The 23,323-nt window shown below is 44.5% G+C and overlaps 1 protein-coding gene and 1 pseudogene across 1 annotated transcript in view; one reads left to right on the forward strand and one right to left on the reverse strand.

The window, feature by feature from the left end:
• Window positions 1-12,569: 12,569 nt before the first annotated feature.
• On the forward strand, window positions 12,570-23,013 carry LOC135524877 (zinc transporter ZIP9-like; annotated as a pseudogene).
• An 80-nt stretch (window positions 23,014-23,093) lies between these two features.
• Window positions 23,094-23,323, reverse strand: part of LOC135524878 (zinc transporter ZIP9-like) — an 11,116-nt gene continuing 10,886 nt past the window's right edge. Inside the window, exon 8 of the mRNA XM_064952732.1 lies at window positions 23,094-23,121. Within this exon, the coding sequence (XP_064808804.1) occupies window positions 23,094-23,121 (28 nt within the window). The remainder of the gene's footprint in view (window positions 23,122-23,323) is intronic.

The raw sequence follows: 23,323 nt of genomic DNA on the forward strand, positions 1-23,323 counted from the left end.
GACAACCATGGTATATTGGGTTGAGATCTGGTGACTGAGACAACCATGGTATATTGGGTTGAGATCTGGAGACTGAGAGGCCATGGTATATTGGGTCGAGATCTGGAGACTGAGACAACCATGGTATATTGGGTTGAGATCTGGAGACTGAGACAACCATGGTATATTGGGTTGAGATCTGGAGACTGAGACAACCATGGCATATTGGGTCGTGATCTGGTGACTGAGACAACCATGGCATATTGGGTCGTGATCTGATGACTGAGACAACCATGGTATATTGGGTCGTGATCTGGTGACTGAGACAACCATGGCATATTGGGTCGTGATCTGATGACTGAGACAACCATGGTATATTGGGTCGTGATCTGATGACTGAGACAACCATGGTATATTGGGTTGAGATCTGGAGACTGAGAGGCCATGGTATATTGGGTCGAGATCTGGAGACTGAGACAACCATGGTATATTGGGTTGAGATCTGGAGACTGAGACAACCATGGTATATTGGGTTGAGATCTGGAGACTGAGAGGCCATGGTATATTGGGTTGAGATCTGGAGACTGAGACAACCATGGCATATTGGGTCGTGATCTGGTGACTGAGACAACCATGGCATATTGGGTCGTGATCTGATGACTGAGACAACCATGGTATATTGGGTTGAGATCTGGAGACTGAGACAACCATGGTATATTGGGTTGAGATCTGGAGACTGAGACAACCATGGTATATTGGGTTGAGATCTGGAGACTGAGAGGCCATGGTATATTGGGTTGAGATCTGGAGACTGAGACAACCATGATATATTGGATCGTGATCTGGAGACTGAGACAACCATGGTATATTGGGTTGTGATCTGGAGACTGAGAGGCCATGGTATATTGGGTTGAGATCTGGAGACTGAGACAACCATGGTATATTGGGTGGTGATCTGGAGACTGAGACAACCATGATATATTGGGTCATGATCTGGAGACTGAGACAACCATGGTATATTGGGTCTAGATCTGGAGACTGAGACAACCATGGTATATTGGGTCGTGATCTGGAGACTGAGACAACCATGGTATATCGGGTCGTGATCTGGAGACTGAGACAACCATGGTATATTGGGTTGAGATCTGGAGACTGAGACAACCATGGTATATTGGGTCTAGATCTGGAGACTGAGACACCCATGGTATATTGGGTCGTGATCTGGAGACTGAGACAACCATGCTATATTGGGTTGAGATCTGGAGACTGAGACAACCATGGTATATTGGGTCGTGATCTGGAGACTGAGACAACCATGGTATATTGGGTCTAGATCTGGAGACTGAGACACCCATGGTATATTGGGTCGTGATCTGGAGACTGAGACAACCATGCTATATTGGGTTGAGATCTGGAGACTGAGACAACCATGGTATATTGGGTTGAGATCTGATGACTGAGACAACCATGGTATATTGGGTTGAGATCTGGAGACTGAGACAACCATGGTATATTGGGTTGAGATCTGGAGACTGAGACAACCATGGTATATTGGGTTGAGATCTGGAGACTGAGACAACCATGCTATATTGGGTTGAGATCTGGAGACTGAGACAACCATGGTATATTGGGTCGTGATCTGGAGACTGAGACAACCATGCTATATTGGGTTGAGATCTGAGACTGAGACAACCATGGTATATTGGGTTGAGATCTGATGACTGAGACAACCATGGTATATTGGGTTGAGATCTGGAGACTGGAGACAACCATGGTATATTGGGTTGAGATCTGGAGACTGAGAGGCCATGGTATATTGGGTTGAGATCTGGAGACTGAGACAACCATGGCATATTGGGTCGTGATCTGGTGACTGAGACAACCATGGCATATTGGGTCGTGATCTGATGACTGAGACAACCATGGTATATTGGGTTGAGATCTGGAGACTGAGACAACCATGGTATATTGGGTTGAGATCTGGAGACTGAGACAACCATGGTATATTGGGTTGAGATCTGGAGACTGAGAGGCCATGGTATATTGGGTTGAGATCTGGAGACTGAGACAACCATGATATATTGGATCGTGATCTGGAGACTGAGACAACCATGGTATATTGGGTTGTGATCTGGAGACTGAGAGGCCATGGTATATTGGGTTGAGATCTGGAGACTGAGACAACCATGGTATATTGGGTGGTGATCTGGAGACTGAGACAACCATGATATATTGGGTCATGATCTGGAGACTGAGACAACCATGGTATATTGGGTCTAGATCTGGAGACTGAGACAACCATGGTATATTGGGTCGTGATCTGGAGACTGAGACAACCATGGTATATCGGGTCGTGATCTGGAGACTGAGACAACCATGGTATATTGGGTTGAGATCTGGAGACTGAGACAACCATGGTATATTAGGTCTAGATCTGGAGACTGAGACACCCATGGTATATTGGGTCGTGATCTGGAGACTGAGACAACCATGCTATATTGGGTTGAGATCTGGAGACTGAGACAACCATGGTATATTGGGTCGTGATCTGGAGACTGAGACAACCATGGTATATTGGGTCTAGATCTGGAGACTGAGACACCCATGGTATATTGGGTCGTGATCTGGAGACTGAGACAACCATGCTATATTGGGTTGAGATCTGGAGACTGAGACAACCATGGTATATTGGGTTGAGATCTGATGACTGAGACAACCATGGTATATTGGGTTGAGATCTGGAGACTGAGACAACCATGGTATATTGGGTTGAGATCTGGAGACTGAGACAACCATGGTATATTGGGTTGAGATCTGGTGACTGAGACAACCATGGTATATTGGGTTGAGATCTGGAGACTGAGACAACCATGGTATATTGGGTTGAGATCTGGAGACTGAGAGGCCATGGTATATTGGGTTGAGATCTGGAGACTGAGACAACCATGGCATATTGGGTCGAGATCTGGAGACTGAGACAACCATGGTATATTGGGTTGAGATCTGGAGACTGAGACAACCATGGTATATTGGGTTGAGATCTGGAGACTGAGACAACCATGGTATATTGGGTTGAGATCTGGTGACTGAGACAACCATGGTATATTGGGTTGAGATCTGGAGACTGAGAGGCCATGGTATATTGGGTCGAGATCTGGAGACTGAGACAACCATGGTATATTGGGTTGAGATCTGGAGACTGAGACAACCATGGTATATTGGGTTGTGATCTGGTGACTGAGACAACCATGGTATGATCTGATGACTGAGACAACCATGGTATATTGGGTTGAGATCTGGAGACTGAGACAACCATGGTATATTGGGTTGAGATCTGGAGACTGAGACAACCATGGTATATTGGGTCTAGATCTGGAGACTGAGACACCCATGGTATATTGGGTCGTGATCTGGAGACTGAGACAACCATGCTATATTGGGTTGAGATCTGGAGACTGAGACAACCATGGTATATTGGGTCGTGATCTGGAGACTGAGACAACCATGGTATATTGGGTTGAGATCTGGAGACTGAGAGGCCATGGTATATTGGGTTGAGATCTGGAGACTGAGACAACCATGGCATATTGGGTTGAGATCTGGAGACTGAGACAACCATGGTATATTGGGTTGAGATCTGGAGACTGAGACAACCATGGCATATTGGGTCGTGATCTGGTGACTGAGACAACCATGGCATATTGGGTCGTGATCTGATGACTGAGACAACCATGGTATATTGGGTCGTGATCTGATGACTGAGACAACCATGGTATATTGGGTCGTGATCTGATGACTGAGACAACCATGGTATATTGGGTTGAGATCTGGAGACTGAGACAACCATGGTATATTGGGTTGAGATCTGGAGACTGAGAGGCCATGGTATATTGGGTCGAGATCTGGAGACTGAGACAACCATGGTATATTGGGTTGAGATCTGGAGACTGAGACAACCATGGTATATTGGGTTGAGATCTGGAGACTGAGAGGCCATGGTATATTGGGTTGAGATCTGGAGACTGAGACAACCATGGCATATTGGGTCGTGATCTGGTGACTGAGACAACCATGGCATATTGGGTCGTGATCTGATGACTGAGACAACCATGGTATATTGGGTTGAGATCTGGAGACTGAGACAACCATGGTATATTGGGTTGAGATCTGGAGACTGAGACAACCATGGTATATTGGGTTGAGATCTGGAGACTGAGAGGCCATGGTATATTGGGTTGAGATCTGGAGACTGAGACAACCATGATATATTGGATCGTGATCTGGAGACTGAGACAACCATGGTATATTGGGTTGTGATCTGGAGACTGAGAGGCCATGGTATATTGGGTTGAGATCTGGAGACTGAGACAACCATGGTATATTGGGTGGTGATCTGGAGACTGAGACAACCATGATATATTGGGTCATGATCTGGAGACTGAGACAACCATGGTATATTGGGTCTAGATCTGGAGACTGAGACAACCATGGTATATTGGGTCGTGATCTGGAGACTGAGACAACCATGGTATATCGGGTCGTGATCTGGAGACTGAGACAACCATGGTATATTGGGTTGAGATCTGGAGACTGAGACAACCATGGTATATTGGGTCTAGATCTGGAGACTGAGACACCCATGGTATATTGGGTCGTGATCTGGAGACTGAGACAACCATGCTATATTGGGTTGAGATCTGGAGACTGAGACAACCATGGTATATTGGGTCGTGATCTGAGACTGAGACAACCATGGTATATTGGGTCTAGATCTGGAGACTGAGACACCCATGGTATATTGGGTCGTGATCTGGAGACTGAGACAACCATGCTATATTGGGTTGAGATCTGGAGACTGAGACAACCATGGTATATTGGGTTGAGATCTGATGACTGAGACAACCATGGTATATTGGGTTGAGATCTGGAGACTGAGACAACCATGGTATATTGGGTTGAGATCTGGAGACTGAGACAACCATGGTATATTGGGTTGAGATCTGGAGACTGAGACAACCATGCTATATTGGGTTGAGATCTGGAGACTGAGACAACCATGGTATATTGGGTCGTGATCTGGAGACTGAGACAACCATGCTATATTGGGTTGAGATCTGGAGACTGAGACAACCATGGTATATTGGGTTGAGATCTGATGACTGAGACAACCATGGTATATTGGGTTGAGATCTGGAGACTGAGACAACCATGGTATATTGGGTTGAGATCTGGAGACTGAGAGGCCATGGTATATTGGGTTGAGATCTGGAGACTGAGACAACCATGGCATATTGGGTCGTGATCTGGTGACTGAGACAACCATGGCATATTGGGTCGTGATCTGATGACTGAGACAACCATGGTATATTGGGTTGAGATCTGGAGACTGAGACAACCATGGTATATTGGGTTGAGATCTGGAGACTGAGACAACCATGGTATATTGGGTTGAGATCTGGAGACTGAGAGGCCATGGTATATTGGGTTGAGATCTGGAGACTGAGACAACCATGATATATTGGATCGTGATCTGGAGACTGAGACAACCATGGTATATTGGGTTGTGATCTGGAGACTGAGAGGCCATGGTATATTGGGTTGAGATCTGGAGACTGAGACAACCATGGTATATTGGGTGGTGATCTGGAGACTGAGACAACCATGATATATTGGGTCATGATCTGGAGACTGAGACAACCATGGTATATTGGGTCTAGATCTGGAGACTGAGACAACCATGGTATATTGGGTCGTGATCTGGAGACTGAGACAACCATGGTATATCGGGTCGTGATCTGGAGACTGGAGACAACCATGGTATATTGGGTTGAGATCTGGAGACTGAGACAACCATGGTATATTAGGTCTAGATCTGGAGACTGAGACACCCATGGTATATTGGGTCGTGATCTGGAGACTGAGACAACCATGCTATATTGGGTTGAGATCTGAGACCGAGACAACCATGGTATATTGGGTCGTGATCTGGAGACTGAGACAACCATGGTATATTGGGTTGAGATCTGGAGACTGAGACAACCATGGTATATTGGGTTGAGATCTGGAGACTGAGACAACCATGGTATATTGGGTTGAGATCTGGAGACTGAGAGGCCATGGTATATTGGGTTGAGATCTGGAGACTGAGACAACCATGATATATTGGATCGTGATCTGGAGACTGAGACAACCATGGTATATTGGGTTGTGATCTGGAGACTGAGAGGCCATGGTATATTGGGTTGAGATCTGGAGACTGAGACAACCATGGTATATTGTGGTGATCTGGAGACTGAGACAACCATGATATATTGGGTCATGATCTGAGACTGAGACAACCATGGTATATTGGGTCTAGATCTGGAGACTGAGACAACCATGGTATATTGGGTCGTGATCTGGAGACTGAGACAACCATGGTATATCGGGTCGTGATCTGGAGACTGAGACAACCATGGTATATTGGGTTGAGATCTGGAGACTGAGACAACCATGGTATATTAGGTCTAGATCTGGAGACTGAGACACCCATGGTATATTGGGTCGTGATCTGGAGACTGGAGACAACCATGCTATATTGGGTTGAGATCTGGAGACCGAGACAACCATGGTATATTGGGTCGTGATCTGGAGACTGAGACAACCATGGTATATTGGGTCTAGATCTGGAGACTGAGACACCCATGGTATATTGGGTCGTGGATCTGGAGACTGAGACAACCATGCTATATTGGGTTGAGATCTGGAGACTGAGACAACCATGGTATATTGGGTTGAGATCTGATGACTGAGACAACCATGGTATATTGGGTTGAGATCTGGAGACTGAGACAACCATGGTATATTGGGTTGAGATCTGGAGACTGAGACAACCATGGTATATTGGGTTGAGATCTGGTGACTGAGACAACCATGGTATATTGGGTTGAGATCTGGAGACTGAGACAACCATGGTATATTGGGTTGAGATCTGGAGACTGAGAGGCCATGGTATATTGGGTTGAGATCTGGAGACTGAGACAACCATGGCATATTGGGTCGAGATCTGGAGACTGAGACAACCATGGTATATTGGGTTGAGATCTGGAGACTGAGACAACCATGGTATATTGGGTTGAGATCTGGAGACTGAGACAACCATGGTATATTGGGTTGAGATCTGGTGACTGAGACAACCATGGTATATTGGGTTGAGATCTGGAGACTGAGAGGCCATGGTATATTGGGTCGAGATCTGGAGACTGGAGACAACCATGGTATATTGGGTTGAGATCTGGAGACTGAGACAACCATGGTATATTGGGTTGAGATCTGGAGACTGAGAGGCCATGGTATATTGGGTTGAGATCTGGAGACTGAGACAACCATGGCATATTGGGTTGAGATCTGGAGACTGAGACAACCATGGTATATTGGGTTGAGATCTTTAGACTGAGACAACCATGGCATATTGGGTCGTGATCTGGTGACTGAGACAACCATGGCATATTGGGTCGTGATCTGATGACTGAGACAACCATGGTATATTGGGTCGTGATCTGATGACTGAGACAACCATGGTATATTGGGTCGTGATCTGATGACTGAGACAACCATGGTATATTGGGTTGAGATCTGGAGACTGAGACAACCATGGTATATTGGGTTGAGATCTGGAGACTGAGAGGCCATGGTATATTGGGTCGGATCTGGAGACTGAGACAACCATGGTATATTGGGTTGAGATCTGGAGACTGAGACAACCATGGTATATTGGGTTGAGATCTGGAGACTGAGAGGCCATGGTATATTGGGTTGAGATCTGGAGACTGAGACAACCATGGCATATTGGGTCGTGATCTGGTGACTGAGACAACCATGGCATATTGGGTCGTGATCTGATGACTGAGACAACCATGGTATATTGGGTCGTGATCTGATGACTGAGACAACCATGGTATATTGGGTCGTGATCTGGTGACTGAGACAACCATGGTATATTGGGTCGTGATCTGACGACTGAGACAACCATGGTATATTGGGTTGTGATCTGGAGACTGAGACAACCATGGTATATTGGGTTGAGATCTGGAGACTGAGACAACCATGGTATATTGGGTTGTGATCTGGTGACTGAGACAACCATGGTATATTGGGTTGTGATCTGATGACTGAGACAACCATGGTATATTGGGTCGTGATCTGGAGACTGAGACAACCATGGTATATTGGGTTGAGATCTGGAGACTGAGACAACCATGGTATATTGGGTCTAGATCTGGAGACTGAGACACCCATGGTATATTGGGTCGTGATCTGGAGACTGAGACAACCATGCTATATTGGGTTGAGATCTGGAGACTGAGACAACCATGGTATATTGGGTCGTGATCTGGAGACTGAGACAACCATGGCATATTGGGTCTAGATCTGGAGACTGAGACACCCATGGTATATTGGGTCGTGATCTGGAGACTGAGACAACCATGCTATATTGGGTTGAGATCTGGAGACTGAGACAACCATGGTATATTGGGTTGAGATCTGATGACTGAGACAACCATGGTATATTGGGTTGAGATCTGGAGACTGAGACAACCATGGTATATTGGGTTGAGATCTGAGACTGAGACAACCATGGTATATTGGGTTGAGATCTGGTGACTGAGACAACCATGGTATATTGGGTTGAGATCTGGAGACTGAGACAACCATGGTATATTGGGTTGAGATCTGGAGACTGAGAGGCCATGGTATATTGGGTTGAGATCTGGAGACTGAGACAACCATGGTATATTGGGTTGAGATCTGGAGACTGAGACAACCATGGTATATTGGGTTGAGATATGGTGACTGAGACAACCATGGTATATTGGGTTGAGATCTGGAGACTGAGAGGCCATGGTATATTGGGTCGAGATCTGGAGACTGAGACAACCATGGTATATTGGGTTGAGATCTGGAGACTGAGACAACCATGGTATATTGGGTTGAGATCTGGAGACTGAGAGGCCATGGTATATTGGGTTGAGATCTGGAGACTGAGACAACCATGGCATATTGGGTTGAGATCTGGAGACTGAGACAACCATGGTATATTGGGTTGAGATCTGGAGACTGAGACAACCATGGCATATTGGGTCGTGATCTGGTGACTGAGACAACCATGGCATATTGGGTCGTGATCTGATGACTGAGACAACCATGGTATATTGGGTCGTGATCTGATGACTGAGACAACCATGGTATATTGGGTCGTGATCTGATGACTGAGACAACCATGGTATATTGGGTTGAGATCTGGAGACTGAGACAACCATGGTATATTGGGTTGAGATCTGGAGACTGAGAGGCCATGGTATATTGGGTCGAGATCTGGAGACTGAGACAACCATGGTATATTGGGTTGAGATCTGGAGACTGAGACAACCATGGTATATTGGGTTGAGATCTGGAGACTGAGAGGCCATGGTATATTGGGTTGAGATCTGGAGACTGAGACAACCATGGCATATTGGGTCGTGATCTGGTGACTGAGACAACCATGGCATATTGGGTCGTGATCTGATGACTGAGACAACCATGGTATATTGGGTCGTGATCTGATGACTGAGACAACCATGGTATATTGGGTCGTGATCTGGTGACTGAGACAACCATGGTATATTGGGTCGTGATCTGATGACTGAGACAACCATGGTATATTGGGTTGTGATCTGAGACTGAGACAACCATGGTATATTGGGTTGAGATCTGGAGACTGAGACAACCATGGTATATTGGGTTGTGATCTGGTGACTGAGACAACCATGGTATATTGGGTTGTGATCTGATGACTGAGACAACCATGGTATATTGGGTCGTGATCTGGAGACTGAGACAACCATGGTATATTGGGTTGTGATCTGATGACTGAGACAAACATGGTATATTGGGTCGTGATCTGGTGACTGAGACAACCATGGTATATTGGGTTGTGATCTGATGACTGAGACAACCATGGTATATTGGGTTGTGATCTGATGACTGAGACAACCATGGTATATTGGGTTGTGATCTGATGACTGAGACAACCATGGTATATTGGGTTGAGATCTGGAGACTGAGACAACCATGGTATATTGGGTTGAGATCTGGAGACTGAGAGGCCATGGTATATTGGGTTACATGATTTTCATGCTCATCAAAACCATTCAGTGACCACTCGTGCCCTGTGGATGGGGACATTGTCATCCTATGGGGGCGTAGCCATGGTAACCAAGATAATGGACAAAATAACAGCCTGCATGATGGGATGTTAGTTGCTTAATTAACTCAGGAACCACACCTGCTTTCAGCTTTGTAGCCCTCATTTCAATGTTTTGCCAGTTACCTGTTCTAATCTTTTTGGGGTTATTACAATTTCAATAATGATGAGCCTGGGTATTAAAACACTGATATACAGTGACATTTTCCATATTTTGTTACGTTACAGCCTTAACCTAAAAATGGATTAAATACATTTATTTTAATATCAGCAATCTACAAACAATGCCCCATAATGACAAAAGCAAAAACGGGTTTTTAGACAAAAAATATCTTATTTACAATAAGTATTCAGACCCTTTGCTATGAGACTCGACATTGAGTTCAGGTGCATCCTGTTTCCATTGATCACCCTTGAGATATTTCTACAACTTGATTGGAGTTCACCTGTTTTTAATTCAATTGTATCAATTTTATAATAAGGCTGTAACGTAACAAAATGTGGAAAAGGTCAAGGGGTCTGAATACTTCCCGAATGCGTACTGGCTGTGAAAGAAACTTGGGTCATATTCATTAGGCACCAAACGTAAGATGTCTGACCGAAACGGGAAAGAACACGGGTGTATTCATTATGAATAAGAACCAAACGGAAGAAAACTGAATGAAACTGGGAGGGACCTACCTGAAGTTATCCAATAGAAACTCTCGTTTTGTTTGCAAATATTGCAAATATTTTCTGTTTGGAGTAAAACGGTTTCTGTTTCAAAAAACATTTTTCTACGGTGTACACTAATGAATACGACCCTGGTGATACTGAACTGGGGTCACCGCAACAATCTCATTGTTAGATTCTACATACTGTCCAAGCAAGGCATTGATTTCAAACGGATTGACGCACGCACGCACACACACACACACACACACACCATCCCCTAACGGTTTAACTCACACACCACACACACACACACCATCCCCTAGCGGTTTGACTCACACACCACACACACCATCCCCTAACAGTTTGACTCCATTGAGCCTTTGTTCTGTAAGTCATGGCTTTCCTCTTTCCTCTCATTGAGTGTATAGCTAATGCCTCTGAAATAAATGATGTCTTAAACTCTGAATGTTTCTGGGTAAGAGTAGTAACATTGCATTTCATACTGAAGGTCCATTCCTGAATAAAGTCAAATGTATGGTTTTTCAGATATTTAATTTTCAGAAATTAAATAGCATCAATGGATTAAATTTATATCAAAAAAACACACTGAGAAGGGGATCTCCCCCCCACACACACACACACACACTTTAGACCAGAGCCCTATTCCCTATATAGTGCACTACTTTAGACCAGAGCCCTATTCCCTATATAGTGCACTACTTTAGACCAGGGCCCTATTCCCTATATAGTGCACTACTTTAGATTAGGGCCCTATGGAACCCTATTCCCTATATAGTGCACTACTTTAGACCAGAGCCCTATTCCCTATATAGTACACTACTTTAGACCAGGGCCCTATTCCCTATATAGTGCACTACTTTAGACCAGAGCCCTATTCCCTATATAGTGCACTACTTTAGATCAGGGCCCTATTCCCTATATAGTGCACTACTTTAGACCAGGGCCCTATTCTCTGTATAGTGCACTACTTTAGACCAGGGCCCTATTCCCTATATAGTGCACTACTAGGGAATAGGCCTCTGGTCTAAAGTAGTGCACTTAATGTAATAGCATTTGGGAGGCATTATTTCTCTTTCTCCCCTATTCCTCAAAGGGCTGTCTGTCGAACAGATTGGTCTGTATATTTCTTCCAGTTCTTTGAACAATAAAATCCGTATTTAATCAGTCTGTCTTATTGTTGAGCTGTTGAATACAGTTGTTTTGTTCCTGTGAGTGATTCTAAATGTACATTCCTCCGAGTTTCACAATGAGCCGAAATGAATTCATAAAAACCTTTAACACATTGATATTCCAGAACTTTTATGAGGATTGGTCCTTGTGTTTTATTCAGTTCAATGTTCGTATTGCTATCCTTTTCAAGTCTATCGCGTGAAGAATCAAAGGCACCACATGACCGGCCCAGAAGGCCCTCAGCAGACATGTTGGGATGAGACCATTTAAATAGTTTTAGTGCTGTCTTATCTCTTTCTACACTGAAGTGAAGGGGGGAAAAACTCCCGAACAAGTAGCATATATTCCCAACGCATTATTCACATCAGTACAGATGAAGGTTCAGGAGGGGAAACTGGTTCATACAAATCACCCCGCGACGGTCACAAGTTCAGGGAGTCGAAGGTGGTTTTCGACTTGTTCTGCAGTTGGTGTTTTGTACCGCCAGGCGTTGTTTTGAGAAGGGCGGTTACGACTGAAACCGGGCGACGTGGAAGCGTGGAGAATGTCATGTACGCGCGTTTCGCTTGTGATCAGGGCTTTTTCCAATAGTTTTTAAAAAGGTTTTTCAGTACAGATAAAGGTGTATTTTAAATAGTAAAGAGGATAAAAAACAACTGACATTCTTAATATCGTGCATAAATTAAGATCTATAGCCATGGATGAGGCAATAGCGATTATTTTAATATCCGTTGCGATGTTTTTGGGATGTTTTCTATTAGGTTTGATTCCACTTCTGATGAAACTTTCCGAGGTAAGTCATTTAATTCTTAACCTTGTATTCCCTCCGTTCCCCTCCTGTCTGTAACTTGCGCCGTAACTTCCTTTATGGTCTCTTCTCCCGATGCCAGAGATGTCAATGTTTTTTCAGACCTGTCTCATACTGGTTCCTGCTATGGGATCCACTCCATACAATATTTTGTGAACATTCAATATATAGCTACTGTAGCCCCCCCCCTTCATTCAATATATAGCTACTGTACCCCCCCCCCCTTCATTCAATAAATAGCTACTGTACCCCCCCTCTTTCATTCAATAAATAGCTACTGTACCCCCCCCTCCCTCCTACATTCAATAAATAGCTACTGTACCCCCCCCCTCCTTCATTCAAAAAATAGCTACTGTACCCCTCCTTCATTCAATAAATAGCTACTGTACCCCCTCCTCCTTCATTCAAAAAATAGCTACTGTACCTCCCTCCTACATTCGATAAATAGCTACTGTACCCCTCCCCCCTCCTACATTCAATAAATAGCTACTGTACCCCCTCCTACATTCAATAAATAGCTACTGTACCCCCTCCTACATTCAATAAATAGCTACTGTACCCCCCTCTTCATTCAATAAATAGCTACTGTACCCCCCCCTCTTCATTCAATAAATAGCTACTGTACCCCCTCCTTCATTCAATGAATAGCTACTGTACCCCCTCCTTCATTCAATAAATAGCTACTGTACCCCCTCCCTCCTACATTCAATAAATAGCTACTGTACCCCCCCTCTTCATTCAATAAATAGCTACTGTACCCCCTCCTTCATTCAATAAATAGCTACTGTACCCCCCCCCCTCTTCATTCAATAAATAGCTACTGTACCCCCTCCCTCCTACATTCAATAAATAGCTACTGTACCCCCCTCCTACATTCAATAAATAGCTACTGTACCCCCCCTCCTACATTCAATAAATAGCTACTGTACCCCCTTCATTCAATAAATAGCTACTGTACCCCCCCCCCTCCATTCAATAAATAGCTACTGTACCCCCTCTCCATTCAATCAATAGCTAATGTACCCCCTTCATTCAATAAATAGCTACTGTACCCCCCCTTTATTAAATGAATAGCTACTGTACCCCCCTTCATTCAATAAATAGCTACTGTACCCCCCCTTTATTATATGAATAGCTACTGTACCCCCCTCCATTCAATCAATAGCTACTGTACCCCCCCTTCATTCAATAATAGCTACAAGTCCTGTGTGGCTCAGTCGGTAGAGCATGGCGCTTGCAACGCCAAGCGTCGTGGGTTCGATTCCACTGGGGCCACCCATATGTAAAAGTAGTGGCCCCAGCCGACTTGTAAGTCGCTTTGGACAAAAGCTGCCTGCTAAATGGGATATATTATTATTATTATTATTATTACTGTACCCCCCCTTTATTAAATGAATAGCTACTGTACCCCCCCCTCCATTCAATCAATAGCTACTGTACCCCCTCCATTCAATATATAGCTACTGTACCCCCCCCCCCCTCCATTCAATCAATAGCTACTGTACCCCCCCCCTCCATTCAATCAATAGCTACTGTACCCCCCCCTACATTCAATAAATAGCTACTGTACCCCCCCCTTTATTCAATAAATAGCTACTGTACCCCCCCCCTCCTACATTCAATAAATAGCTACTGTACCCCCCTTTATTAAATGAATAGCTACTGTACCCCCCTCCATTCAATCAATAGCTACTGTACCCCCCTTCATTCAATAAATAGCTACTGTACCCCCTCCTACATTCAATAAATAGCTACTGTACCCCCCCTACATTCAATAAATAGCTACTGTTCCCCCCCCTACATTCAATACATAGCTACTGTACCCCCCTCCTACATTCAATAAATAGCTACTGTACCCCTCCCCTACATTCAATAAATAGCTACTGTACCCCCCTACATTCAATAAATAGCTACTGTACCCCCCCCTACATTCAATAAATAGCTACTGTACCCCCCTACATTCAATAAATAGCTACTGTACCACCCCCTACATTCAATAAATAGCTACTGTACCCCCCTACATTCAATAAATAGCTACTGTACCACCCCCCTCCTACATTCAATAAATAGCTGCTGTACCCCCCCCCTCCATTCAATAAATAGCTACTGTACCCCCTCCATTCAATAAATAGCTACGGTACCCCCTTCATTCAATAAATAGCTACTGTACCCCCTCCATTCAATAAATAGCTACGGTACCCCCTTCATTCAATAAATAGCTACTGTACCCCCCTTCATTCAATAAATAGCTACTGTACCCCCTCCCTCCTACATTCAATAAATAGCTACTGTACCCCCCTTCATTCAATAAATAGCTACTGTACCCCCCTTCATTCAATAAATAGCTACTGTATCCCCCCTCCATTCAATAAATAGCTACTGTACCCCCTCCTACATTCAATAAATAGCTACTGTATCCCCCCTTCATTCAATAAATAGCTACTGTACCCCCTTCATTCAATAAATAGCTACTGTATCCCCCTCCATTCAATAAATAGCTACTGTACCCCCCTTCATTCAATAAATAGCTACTGTATCCCCCCTCCATTCAATAAATAGCTACTGTACCCCCTCCTACATTCAATAAATAGCTGCTGTACCCCCTTCATTCAATAAATAGCTGCTGTACCCCTCTCCATTCAATAAATAGCTACTGTATCCCCCCTCCATTCAATAAATAGCTACTGTACCCCCTCCTCCTACATTCAATAAATAGCTACTGTACCCCCCTTCATTCAATAAATAGCTACTGTACCCCCCTTCATTCAATAAATAGCTACTGTATCCCCCTCCATTCAATAAATAGCTACTGTACCCCCCTCCTACATTCAATAAATAGCTGCTGTACCCCCCTTCATTCAATAAATAGCTGCTGTACCCCCCTTCATTCAATAAATAGCTGCTGTACCCCCTCCCCCTCCTACATTCAATAAATAGCTACTGTATCCCCCTCCTACATTCAATAAATAGCTGCTGTACCCCCTCCATTCAATAAATAGCTGCTGTACCCCCCCTCCATTCAATAAATAGCTACTGTATCCCCCTCCTACATTCAATAAATAGCTGCTGTACCCCCCCTCCATTCAATAAATAGCTGCTGTACCCCCCTCCATTCAATAAATAGCTACGGTACCCCCTTCATTCAATAAATAGCTAATGTACCCCCTTCATTCAATAAATAGCTGCTGTACCCCCCCCCTCCATTCAATAAATAGCTACGGTACCCCCTTCATTCAATAAATAGCTACTGTACCCCCCCTCCATTCAATAAATAGCTACGGTACCCCCTTCATTCAATAAATAGCTACTGTACCCCCTCCTACATTCAATAAATAGCTGCTGTACCCCCCTTCATTCAATAAATAGCTGCTGTACCCCTCCATTCAATAAATAGCTACTGTATCCCCCCTCCTACATTCAATAAATAGCTGCTGTACCCCTCCATTCAATAAATAGCTACGGTACCCCCCCTTCATTCAATAAATAGCAACTGTACCCCCCTCCATTCAATAAATAGCTACTGTACCCCCCCCCCTCTAAGTGTATCACCATCAGAAGTTACAATGGGGCACTGAGGAAGGTTCGGTATTTGTCAAGGGTGTGATTGGTACATTTTGATCTCTTGTTGTTACCGTAACAGAGGAGAGGAAATTACCTTTGTAACCAGACAGACACGTTTCTTCTCTGTAACCAGTTTTGAATTCTTGACTTTGTAAAATAATAATAATAATGATATTGATAATGCATCATTTACCACTGTTATTATACCGTGACACGTGCATTACCCCTCTCCTTCCTAGAACAAAAAAACGTTGGTGTGTAGTTTATAATGATGTGTGTGTCCCTTTCTCTCCCAACAGAAAAGCCTGCAGTTTGTTAGTGTATTCGGGGCAGGCCTGCTCTGTGGTACAGCTCTGGCTATCGTCCTCCCAGAGGGGGTGGAACTACTGGAAGAGTCATGGAGAGGTGAGGGGTAGCAGACATGTAATGTAACAGGAGTAACAGCCCGGGGTTCCAACTTCTCTAAGACATCAATAAACCGATGGAGCAACAACTCACTGTAGGCTACATCGTTGTTGTTAAGTTTGTACGGGCAAAACAGGCCCTCGATTGCAGCTACATTGATGCTATAAGTAGTCTGTCGTCCTCTAAGGGTTATCTCACCGACTGTTTATCATTTCAGTGATGCGTCTTTTCAACTGTATCTATAATGGACCTTCAAGCCAAATGCTCCCTCAGCCTGCCCAGCCCTTTTAATGGATGTCTGGTTACACCCACTTCACCGTCAGACCAAGCCACAGAGCCTGGGGGTACTTCAGGATACATTGGCAATGAAGTGATCTCATTTAAATGAAAATCAACTTGGTGACCTAATTTAAGGGTCCTTGGTTATAGCTCTGCTTGGGCAGACAGGAAGCTGTACTGTTACGTCAGGGCGATGCCATGGTAACAGAATTACGCTTTGACTCAGATTTTTCACTTTCAAATGTACAAAAAAAAACAAAAACAAACATTGATTTCGACGTTTAACAAACCATACAACTCTATGCACAATAACTACTTTGAACAATTTACACTAAACATTTAATGAAGAACATGTACTGAAAGAACGGTGCGGTTCAGAATGACATTTAAATCTCCTTCAGCTTTTTACATGACCACTTTTCCCCAAATCTTTGTTAAACATCTGCTCTGAATGAGGATTCAGAAGATGTCTGCAGAAAGACTGGGGTGTCAGCGATGATATGACACCTTGACTTTGAAAACATCTCTTTTAGTTAATGAACTACAGTAAAGTGAAGTGGATGAACACCCAGTAACAGAATGACATCCTCTCTGTACGAGGCAGAAATGGATCATTGATAGCGTCATTCTCTTCATGGTGCTGTATCCTAAATAGATACACAAGAAGGTAGAAATATGTCACATCCTGCTTTCCACGTTTGGCTATTATTCTAAACACCGACTGTTATTCTAATGAGCTGCAAACAAGACCACATTTGGTTGGTCCAGACCAGACCAAATCTGAACCAATCATAGATGTAGATGTCTATGTTTCACAAATTTGGACAGCACAGTACAGTAGAGCTACAGTGAAGTAGATACAGTTGAAGTCGGAAGTTTATATACACCTCAGCCAAATACAATTAATCTCTGTTTTTCACAATTCCTAATATTTAATCCCAGTAAAAATTCCCTGTTTTAGGTCAGTTAGGTCCACTTTATTTTAAGAATGTGAAATGTCAGAGTAATAGTAGAGAGAATGATTTATTTCAGCTTTTATTTCTTTCATCACATTCCCAGTGGGTCAGAAGTTTACATACACTCAATTAGTATTTGGTAGCATTGCCTTTAAATTGTTTAACTAGGGTTAAACGTTTCAGTTGGCCTTCCACAAGCTTCCCACAATAAATTGGGTGAATTTTGGCCCATTCCTCCTGACAGACCTGGTGTAACCGAGTCAGGTTTGTCGGCCTCCTTGCTCGCACATGCTTTTTCAGTTCTGCCCACACATTTCCTATAGGATTGAGGTCGGGGCTTTGTGATGGCCACTCCAATACCTTGACTTTGTTGTCCTTCAGCCATTTTGCCACAACTTTGGAAGTGTGCTTGGGGTCATTGTCCATTTGGAAGACCCATTTGTGACCAAGCTTTAACTTCCTAACTTATGTCTTGAGATGTTGCTTCAATATATCCACGTAATTTTCCATCCTAATGATGCCATCTATTTTGTTGAAGTGCACCAGTCCCTCCTGCAGCAAAGCACCCCCACAACATGATGCTGCCACCCCCGTGCTTCACGGTTGGGATGGTGTTCTTCGGCTTGCAAGCCTCCCCCTTTTCCTCCTAACATAACGATGGTCATTATGGCCAAACAGTTCTATTTTGTTTCATCAGACCAGAGGACATTTCTCCAAAAAGTACAATCTGTGTCCCCATGTGCATTTTCAAACCGTAGTCTGGCTTTTTTAGACTGTTTTCAGACTGTTTCTAATAGATGTTTTCTGACTGTTTCTGATCTATGAATTGGTACTGTGGAATCTGGATACTGCACACAGGGATACACAACGTAAAAATGTTTTATTTGAGGATGTTGACTCCATATCTGTGTGCCTGTTGCTAAAAAGTCTGTGTTTGTTAAGAACACACACCTCTCGGTATTCTCTCCGCAGTCTCCTCCTGCTCTGTCGCCCCAGCAGCAGCCAATCAGAATGCCAGTGATGTTGGGGTCGGGCAGCAGCTCCAGGAGGAGGACGCCCCCTCTAAAGGTCTCCCAGCACGGTTCTTCATCGGGGTCTCCCTGGTCGTAGGGTTCATCCTCATGTTCCTGGTGGACCAGATCAGTAGCTACTGCTCCGTACACGGTCAGTGATGCTCCGAGGTGAAGACCTAGCTCCTCACTCTATTAGCATTAGCCTGTCCTATTGAAAACACACTGTGAAGATGCTAACTTCCCTAGCGTTCATTTGGGCTAGTATTGTAAGCCTTATCCCGACCCATTGAAAACCTGCTCTAGGATCAGTTTCCTCTCTCCCTCAATCATTACCTTCACCATTAGTGGGGAAATGCTAAACAGATTTTTTAAATAATCAGTGTCTGGGTTCAACTTCACCCTTCTCATATGAGTTACTACTTCATATAGCATCATACGCAACATTACCAAAAGTATGTGGACATCTGCTGGTCGAACATCTCATTCCAAAATCATGGGCGTTTTGTGCACGGGGGCGTTGTCATATTGTAACAGGAAAGGGCCTTCCCCAAACTGCCACAAAGTTGGAATTACAGAATCATCTAGAATGACATTGCATGCATTAGCGTTAAGTAACTAAGGTGCCGAGTTTGAACCATGAAAAACAGCCCCAGACCATTATTCCTCCTCCCCCAAACTTTACAGTTGGCACTATGCATTCAGGCAGGTAGCGTTCTCCTGGTTACCTCCAAACCCAGATTCGTCCATCAGACTGCCAGATGGTGAAGCGTGATTCATCACTTCAGAGAACCTGTTTCCACTGCTCCAGAGTCCAATGGTGGCGAGCTTTACACCACTCCAGCCGACACTTGACAATGCGCATGGTGATCTTAGGCTTGTGCGCGGCTGCTCGGCCATGGAAACCCATTTCATGAAGCTCCCGAACAGTTCTTGTGCTGAGCACGTTGCTTCCAGAGGCAGTTTGGAACTTTGATTTTTACGCACTACGCGCTTCAGCACTCGGTGGTCCCGTTCTGTGAGCTTGTGTGGCCTACCACTTCACAGCTGAGCCGTTGTTGCTCCTAGATGTTTCCACTTCATAATAACAGCACTTACAGTTGACCGGGAGCAGCTCGAGCAGGGAAGAAATTGTACAAACTGAATTGTTGGAAAGGTGGCATCCTATGACCTCTCCAAACCCCTTTTTCCAAACCCCTCTCCAAACCTCCTCTCCAAACCCCTTTCTCCAAACCCCCTTTCCAAACCCCTTCTCCAAACCCCCCTTTCCAAACCTCCTCTCCAAACCCCTTCCAACCCCCCTTTCCAAACCCCTTTCCAAACCCCCTTTCTCCAAACCTCCTCTCCAAACCCCCTCTCCAAACCTCTTTCTCCAAACCCCTTTCTCCAAAACCCCTCTCCAAACCGCTTTCTCCAAATCTCCTCTCCAAACCCCTTTCCAACCCCCTTTCCAAACCTCCTCTCCAAACCCCCTTTCCAAACCCCTTTCTCCAAACCTCCTTCTCCAAACCCCTTTCTCCAAACCTCCTCTCCAAACCTCCTCTCCAAACCCCTTTCTCCAAACCTCCTCTCCAAACCTCCTCTCCAAACCTCTTTCTCCAAACCTCTTTCTCCAAAACCCCTCTCCAAAACCCCTTTCTCCAAACCACCTCTCCAAACCCCTTTCTCCAAACCTCCTCTCCAAACCCCTTTCCAAACCCCTTTTTCCAAACCCCTCTCCAAACCTCCTCTCCAAACCCCTTTCTCCAAACCCCCTTTCCAAACCCCCTTCTCCAAACCTCCTCTCCAAACCCCCTTTCCAAACCCCTTTCCAAACCTCCTCTCCAAACCCTTTCCAACCCCCCTTTCCAAACCTTTCTCCAAACCCCTTCCAAACCCTTTCTCCAAACCTCCTCTCCAAACCCCTTTCTCCAAACCTTCTCTCCAAACCTCTTTCTCCAAACCTCTTTCTCCAAAACCCCTCTCCAAAACCCCTTTCTCCAAACCCCTTTCTCCAAACCCCTTTCTCCAAACCCCTTTCTCCAAACCTCCTCTCCAAACCCCTTTCTCCAAAACCCCTCTCCAAACCTCCTCTCCAAACCACTTCTCCAAACCCCTTTCTCCAAACCCCCTCTCCAAACCACTTCTTCAAACCCCCTCTCCAAACCTCCTCTCCAAACCTCTTATTCAAACCCCCTCTCCAAACTTTAGTCATTGTGGTACCGTTCATTATGTTCAGCTCATGTTGCTATCAGTCAGTTGATTGTGTTGTTCCAGATCCACGGACTGGGATGTCCAACAGGACCAGTATCACAGCTACACTGGGACTGGTTATCCATGCTGCTGGTAGGTACTATACACACTACACACACACACACACACTACACACACTACACACACACACACACACACTCTGTCTGTCTGTCTGCCTGCCTGCCTGCCGGTCTGCCTGTAGCTGACGGTGTGTCAGGGTGTTGTAATACCATTGTTCCTCTCTCCCCAGCTGACGGTGTAGCGTTGGGTACAGCCGTGGCTTCCTCCCAGGTCACAGTTCAAGTCGTGGTGTTCCTGGCTGTGATTCTGCACAAGGTGAGAGTCCACTGCATTAATCAGATCTACTATGGAGGTAATATCACAAGCAATTCAGGACATCAGGACAAACCAATCAATGGTTGATTGTTCTTGCAAACTCCTTAAGCCCTCTCTCAATTCAATGTACTTGAATTGATTTAACCCTCCCTCCCTCCCTCCCTCAATTCAATTCAAGGGCTTTATTGTCATGGGAAACATGTGTAAACATTGCCAAAGCAAGTGAGGTAGATAATATACAAAAAGTTAAATAAACGATACAAATTAACAGTAAACATTACACATACAGAAGTTTCAAAACAATAAAGACATTACAAATGTCATATTATGTCTATATAGAGTGTTGTAACGATGTACAAATGGTTAATGTACAAAAGGGAAAATTGTTGAAGGAATTCTAAATTCCTCTGTTTTAAGACCCTTATTTTATAAGAATGGACAGAGCCCCGGTCTTAAAGGTCAGGTAACAGCGTTTAATTCAAGAGAGTACTGAGTTCATACACATTTCACCACAGGTTATAAACTGAAAATGACGTCAGCGTTTTCTAAATGTTCTATCTCTTCTTGACACTGGTAGTGTAGATAAACATTCTCGACAGTCTAGAGATAGTCCGTCCCTGCCATCTGGAGATAGTTCATTCATTTGTACCAAGGCACTGTTGTAAACTCATGACTATATTATATACAATTGGGAATGGGAGCAAGAGAGAAAATTCATATATGTACAGTACATAATAGCATTTGGACTAGTCAGTCCTGATTGAAATGTATACATAATTAGTCATCATTGATAAAAATTCCCTGAACAAAAATAAATAAGCATAAATATGGGTTATATTTACAATGGTGTTTGTTCTTCACTGGTTGACCTTTTCTCGTGGCAACAGGTCACAAATCTGGCTGCTGTTTCTCTTTCTCTCCCTCCCTCTCTCTCTCCCTCTCTCTCTCTCCTCCCTCTCTCTCTCCCCCTCTCTCTCCTTCCCACCTCCTTCCTCTCCCTCCCTCTTTCTCTCTCTCCCTCTATCTCCCTCTCCCTCCTTCCCACCTCCTTCCTCTCCCTCTCGCTCTCTGTCTCTCTGTCTCCCCCCCTCTCTCTCTCTCGCTCTCTCTGTCTCTCTGTCTCTCTCTGTCTCCCCCTCTCTCTCTCCCTCTACCTCCTTCCCACCTCCTTCCTCTCCCTCTCTCTCTCTCTCGCTCTCTCTGTCTCTCTGTCTCTCTCTGTCTCCCCCTCTCTCTCTCTCTCTCAGGCTCCTACAGCGTTTGGTCTGGTCACCTTTCTGATGCAGGCAGGTGTAGAGAAGAGGCAGATTCAAGCATCTCTTGGTGTTTCTGCTGCAGCTCCTGGTTCTCTCCATCAGTACATACTTTATCCCCTGAGAACGCGGTGAGAAGAAGCAACAGACTGCTGTTTAGTGACGTAGAACAAACGTGCTTTTCATAATGACGAGAAAGGTGGTTTATATAATGGGAACCTTTTCTATGAAACTAGTAAATGATTGGAGATTGGTTAGAAAGTGGAAACATAGCCTGGTTCTGGGAATGCATGTATGATGTTTTGCCAACTGCTGACCATAGTAGTTGGTGAGACGGCAATAACATCTGGGACCAGGCTAGAGGAACTACTTCCAACAGTGAAAATGATTTGATAACGTTGATATGACGTCAGCAGTAGGAGGGAGAACGGTTC

The sequence above is a fragment of the Oncorhynchus masou genome, chromosome 31 (assembly GCF_036934945.1).
Source record: "Oncorhynchus masou masou isolate Uvic2021 chromosome 31, UVic_Omas_1.1, whole genome shotgun sequence".
NCBI lineage: Eukaryota > Metazoa > Chordata > Actinopteri > Salmoniformes > Salmonidae > Oncorhynchus > Oncorhynchus masou.